The sequence below is a fragment of the Oryza brachyantha genome, chromosome 11 (genome assembly GCF_000231095.2).
Source record: "Oryza brachyantha chromosome 11, ObraRS2, whole genome shotgun sequence".
Taxonomy (NCBI): Eukaryota; Viridiplantae; Streptophyta; class Magnoliopsida; order Poales; family Poaceae; genus Oryza; species Oryza brachyantha.
This window is the reverse complement of record NC_023173.2, coordinates 11685694-11692186: the sequence shown is the minus strand read 5'-3', so window position 1 is coordinate 11692186 and position 6493 is coordinate 11685694. Positions and strand designations below refer to the sequence as shown.

The 6493-nt window shown below is 40.1% G+C and overlaps 2 protein-coding genes across 2 annotated transcripts; both read left to right on the top strand.

The window, feature by feature from the left end:
- Positions 1–523: 523 nt before the first annotated feature.
- LOC121055676 (disease resistance protein RGA5-like) lies at positions 524–4696 on the top strand. Its single transcript, XM_040528543.1, has 3 exons — positions 524–530; positions 629–1475; positions 2665–4696. The coding sequence occupies exons 1-3, from the start codon at positions 524–526 to the stop codon at positions 4694–4696; spliced, it is 2886 nt and encodes a 961-aa protein (XP_040384477.1).
- A 656-nt stretch (positions 4697–5352) lies between these two features.
- On the top strand, positions 5353–6131 carry LOC121055675 (protein GOS9-like). Its single transcript, XM_040528542.1, has 2 exons — positions 5353–5547; positions 5767–6131. Exons 1-2 carry the CDS (start codon positions 5353–5355, stop codon positions 6004–6006), a joined length of 435 nt encoding a protein of 144 aa, XP_040384476.1. The 3' UTR covers positions 6007–6131.
- The last annotated feature ends 362 nt before the right edge of the window (positions 6132–6493 follow it).

Here is a 6493-nt window from a genome sequence, read left to right as displayed (position 1 = left end):
AGGACGATGCGGCCTTGGCGGCGACGACGGTGAGGCAACTGCGGCGGTTCTCAGGGTCAACAGACGGCGTGGAACTTGCCCTCACTTCAGCGCCGTTTTGGATCGGCATGTGCACGGCAAACCGTCGATCGGGTGCGTCGGCGACTCCCCTTGTCTTTCTATAGCGCTGCGTGAGAGGGTCCCACAACCCAAGGTTGGTTGGTGCCGCCACGATTTAGGTAGAGAGGGTTCGGGCTCCGATTCCCGTTGGGAGCTCGTAACTAACACCCCCCCTCTTAGCCGAAACATCGAGAAGAATATCTTGGAGAACATTGATCTTATTATTGATGATTTTGCTTGAAGAAATTATCATAAAAATTCATTTCTACAAAACACAATATGTATTTCTTATTAACAATTTAAGGTATTCATACTATTTTAATTTTGCAGTTTTATACTATATTATAATGTTTATTGACGTGATTGTGTCATATGGTTTATATAACTTAAATATTACAAATAAAAAAAAACCTAAGGGCCTACAATGGCGAGTTCGCATAGGGCCTTTGGAAACATAGAGCGGGCCTGATCTTGTATGGGGTCAGGCCCTAAGTTCCATTGCAGCAAATAATCTCCTAAAACTGTGCAGGGTCAAGGCTCCAGCTTCCATTGGGCAATAAAATGGAAATCGTGACAGGCACAATACACACCCTTCTGCCAAAACTGGACACCCTGCTGACAAGTGAATACAAGCTGCAGAGAGGCCTAGATGGCAATATCAAATCCCTGAAAGCCGAGCTGGTTAGCATGGATGCTGCACTGACGAGAGCATCTGAGGCACAGATGAGCGACGACATGGTCCAGATCTGGGCAAGGGAGATGAGGGACCTGTCCTATGACATTGAAGATATTATCGACAAATTCATGGTTCGTGTGAAGGCTCATCCATCGTTACAGCTGCCTGGAATTATAGGGTTTTTTGTTAGTTGTTTGGGATCTCTGACTAGGGCAAAAACTCGTCGTCAGATTGCCGGCGACATTGAACACATTAAGAAACTTATCACCGAGGTTGCTGAACGGCGCCAGAGGTATAAGTTTGATGATATTGTCGACCAGCCCATGGCTCAAGCAATTGACCCCCGTTTGCTCGGCATGTTCGAAGAATCAACGAAGCTCGTCGCGATTAGTGGCCCAACGAAGGAATTGTGTGGCCTGCTTATGGAGCATGAAGGCACATCAAAGCGGCAGCTCAGAGTGGTATCCATCGTCGGAGTTGGTGGCTTAGGAAAGACCACGCTTGCCACTGTGACATATCAACAGCTTAGGCATCAATTCAGTTGCAGTGCTTTTGTTTCGGTGTCACTTAGGCCTGATCTGAAGAAAATTCTAGGCAGCTTGCTTCGCCAAGTTAGTGAGCAGGAAGGTTACCCTAACAATGAAACATGGGAAGTTGACGAGCTTATCAATAAAATCAGAGGAGTTCTTGCTAATAAGAGGTAATGTGCACTAACTATTAGTTCACCCTTGTCAACTTGTGTTAAAATTTCTATAGAGTTAAGCTAATTACTTTGAAGTGTTTTGAGATGCTCCTACAAACTTCTATAGTACTAAGAGCTAGGACAAATCCTCTTCTCTGAATTAATAAATCATAGTAGAACTGATAATTAAATCAGTATTGTCCCTAATGTCCTTTCAAACTTAACTCAGTATCCAAGAATTAAGGTTTAATAAATTGTTAATATTCTAGCATAATAAAGTTCAGTAGTGAAAGTATAATTTAGTGATTGATCAGAGTTTCTGACTAAAAAAATATAGAGTACAACAATAACAGTAAAATTGATCTAAACTGAAAAAAAAAAGAGAGATATGTTGGTTTCAAGATTGAACTCTAATGACTTTTTATAAAAAAAGTTCCAATGTTTCTGTACCTAATTAAAACAAATTACAAGTATTTGGTGAGCTTTGATCAAAGAGTTTTAAAGTTCATTTTAGATGTAATCAATGGAACTATATTTTTTTTCAAATTTTAATATATGGCAGGTAGCATCATTTCATCAGCCAACCATTATGAGTAGCAAGACAAAAAAACAAATAATTATTTTTTATAATTAAGACTATTATCTCTACTGAGGTAACAGTAGTAATAAGTAATAACCATTTGATCAAAGGAAATAAATAGCATAAAAATGTTGGAGCACTTTAAAAAGTCCATTGAATTTACTTCGAATCTGGAGAATATCAACGACTAGCAAAATTTCAGTATAAATATTGCGAAGAGGTCTGTCAGTGCACCACTGAAAGCTCACTAGAATGACCCAATTAGTCATATCTGACATATATCTAGTTGTGTTTGCAGAGTTCAGGTTTATCAATTGATTTTGTTTAAGAATGTGTATCACTTGCTTATTTGATGTAAAAACTCCACTTTGCAGCATTTATTCTATAAGAAATGTTAAAGATGCACTTCACTTATATTGCAATTAGTGTTTTAGAAATGTTCTGGCATACAAGGCATGCAAAAAATGCTGAGATATTCAGATAAAAGGGACAAGTAAAATGAATTAACCAAATCCTAGCTCTGGCTAATGTGTTCTCACAGTCTTAACATTGATTTTTATAATTTTCTTTCATCTTACCTATGGGCTATAAATCTATTTACTGACCTGCTGTTGAAAAAAAAAACAGGTACTTTATTATAATTGATGATATATGGGACGAATCAGCGTGGAAATATATACAGTGTGCACTTATTGAGAACAATTACGGTAGCAGAATAATAACAACAACTCGTTTAGCTAGTGTTGCTGCATCATGCTGCTCAGACATTGATGGTAGCATCTATAAACTAAAACCACTTTTGCTCGACGACTCGAAGCAGTTGTTCTACAAGAGAGTATTCGGCAGCGAGGACGGCTGTCATCCGGAACTGAAAGAGATATCAGAGAAAATTTTAAGGAAGTGCAGTGGGGTGCCATTAGCCATCACCACTATAGCCAGTCTATTGGCAAATAAACCAGGCAACAAGAGTGAGTGGAACAGGGTGCACAACTCCATTGGTTTTGGGGTTGAAAAATGCACTAACATGGACAACATGCGTCAGATACTGTCTATTAGTTATGATGGCTTGCCTTCTGTCCTAAAGCCCTGCTTGTTGTATTTTACTGTCTTTCCGGAGGATTACAGTATTCCCATAGATCAATTGGTACGAAGATGGATAGCCGAAGGCTTTGTCCATGGGCAACATGATGCCCTGGATGAACTAGGATATTCATACCTGTTTGAGCTCATTAACAGAAGCTTGATTCAACCAGAGAATTTAACCGCTTATGATGGGATTCAGTCTTGTCGTGTGCATGATATGGTATTAGATCTCATCACATCCCTTGCAACCAAAGAGAATTTTGTCACTACATTTGATGGACGCCAGCTTGCAGATCATCCAGGGAAGGTTCGCCGGTTGTCACTCCAAAACAATGAAGAAGAGCACAACTTAACACATGCAACATTGAACGTATCTCATTTGAGATCACTTATTGTTTTCCCTGGTGCTACTAACTTGATGCCACCTCTTTCAGACACCCCGGTTTTGCGAGTATTGGATTTGGAGCACTGCCGTGACCTGGAGAATCATCACATTGCTGGTGTTCAGAAATTGCTCAATCTGAGGTACCTTGGGCTAAGGGATACCAATATCACAAGACTCCCAAGAAAACTTGGTAACCTGCAATGCTTGCACACATTAGATCTGAGTCAAACTTCCATAACTAAACTGCCATCATCGGCTGTTTGCTTGAAACAATTGGTGCGCCTCTATATTGAAGATTCAGTGAAGCTGCCCAAGGGAATTGGGCAGTTGAATTTACTGGAGGTGCTCTCATCTTACGGTGTGAGCAGCTCACCAAGTATTGTGGGAGAGCTAGGCAATTTAACCGAGCTGAGAGTTCTCCATATCTCATTGGCTAGTGGTAATGGTAGTCTTGGTGGGTGGCGCAACACCTACGAGAAACCTTTGTGTGATTCCTTGTTGAAACTGCAGAAAATCCAAGAGTTGCATATCCGATCTTTTGGAGCACCCACGGAATTCATTGCAGATTTAGGATGGTCTCCTCAACACCTCCAAGATTTCTTTGGCAGTCCTATGTCCAGATTGCCAAGTTGGATGAACTACTCTCTCTCAAACCTGTACCAGATAACCATGACGCTCAACATACTACGGCAGGAGGACATCCAGAATATCGGGATTATACCATTTCTACGTTCTCTTCATCTCTCTGTCAGGAAAATCGAATCGACAGGACATAAGCTGCTCATTGGCACAGATCACACGCAATTCCGGTGCCTGTGTCATCTTGGGTTGAGCAGTCATCACGCGATGGGCCTCATGTTTGTACAGGGAGCTGTGCCAAGCCTTGTAAGTCTTGATATTGTGCTCCGGGTTCGTGAGACGAAGGACTTGTATGGCGACTTCAATCTTGGATTGGAAAATCTGCATTCTGTCAGGCAAATCAGTGTGAAAATTGGTTGTACCGGTTGCAGGAGATGTGAGGTGGACAGTGCAGAGGCTGACATAAGAAGGGCAATCATGAACAATCCTAACAATCCAACGTTTGAGATCACCAGATGTTTTGAATATGAATTGGATGAGGTGCAACACCTGGTCAATGAGGAAACAACTGAAGAAGAGGAGGTACTGATTGAGGAGGTACTGATTAAGTAATCAGCTATGTTTTGTCTAGCAACTACCGATGGCTATTAATTTCATTGCATTTTCATTTCTTTCTCTTCCTATAAAAAATATCTAATTTCACCCACTGGCGGACCCCTCTCATAATCTATCCAGTCCAGAAAAGAAATGTGTCGTTTCAACTCTAAACTATGTGCAAGTAAACATGATCCTTATCATTTACCGTTCTCTTTTAGTAGCATTGTACAACTGGGAAAAAAACCATTCCAGCTTATTAGCTGGCAGTAACCATATTTAATGATGCATCTAGTTATCTGATATAAAAATGTGGTGAGTTACTAGGTGCAGAGAGAATATTAGTCCTGTATTTTTAATGCTTGCTGAATTTCATCCTTAGTCAAATATCAAGTTTATCTGCACTATTTGGATATAACTTTTGTGAAAAACTGTAATTGTTAACCAGACAGATTCTCAATTCACAAAATTTAAGACAGTTTTTCGCAATCAAATTTGTGATCTCACCCTTTGCCCCCCATTTTTTCCCTGCAAAATTAACCATGACCCTATTGTCAACGTCAGTCAATCTAAGGGGGGCTAGTACTACCTTTTCATTTTTGACGCACTTATAACCATGCAATTAGTATACTAATAATTGACCTATTGTTTGATCCATCTGTTGCAATCAGATCATGCCTGAACGAGCTGGACCGTGGGGCGGAGAGGGAAGGAGGAAGCATGACATCGCAGTGGCGCCATGGCGTTTGGAGAGCGTCAGAGTTTCCAGTGGCCTTGTTGTGGATGGGATTGGGTTTTCTTATCTGGACAAATCTGGGAAGCAACACACCACACCACTATGGGGTGGTGCTGGTGGGACTGTTCGCATGGTAAACCCTTAATTTGCCACACAATCAAATCAAGCGGTACATTATAAGATTTTCTGGCCTTTTTCAGATTTACGTGTACTCATGAATCTATACACGTATATAAAATATATACATTGATATATGGATGGATCTAAACAAACCGAGAAAGTCATATAATATGAAACGAAAGGAGTACTTCGTACTGATGTTTTCATTCCCTCCTGTATTTTTTTTCCGCAGGTCCATCTTGCTCCTTCAGAGTTTGTAAAGGAAGTTTCTGGAACATATGGCCCGTTTTTCTCATTTCCCAGTGTCATAACATCACTTCAGCTCAGAACCAACATACGGAGCTATGGCCCATTTGGAGAACCAAAAGGAACAACATTTCGCACTCGAGTAAAACAAAACGGTAGTATCGTCGGCTTCTTCGGGCATTCAACGGTCTACATTGATGCAATCGGTGTTTACATTCACCCTTAATTTCGAATAATGGATCTTCTAATTCACGTTGTTCGTTCCTAGCATCTATCTAAATGTTGTAATGATGATCCACATGTTGAACAGAAGGGGAAGCATCAGATATGTCGAAGTGTTTTCTATTATAAAGATATATGTGCTAAGGCTATGCCAATTTATTTGTTAATTAACTTGGGCCTAAAATAATCATTCTATATCCTAATGGTAAAGGCCTCATCCACAAAAAGGGCATATTTAGACATTGTACTTCATACATACATCCACGATTAATAAGCGCATAGCCAATTTCAAAAAAAAAAAACAAAAATGATCAGCGCAAAACATTTGCACAAAAATGATCAGTGCTATAGGATAAACAATGTACTTAATGGCAAAAAAATGTATGGAAACCTAACGACAGTGGCATTTCTCAGACAAATTTGTTTGTACGATGATATTTCTTAGAACTTGCATTCATCCATAGAATTTCCTAGACTTAAACGTTTGTCAA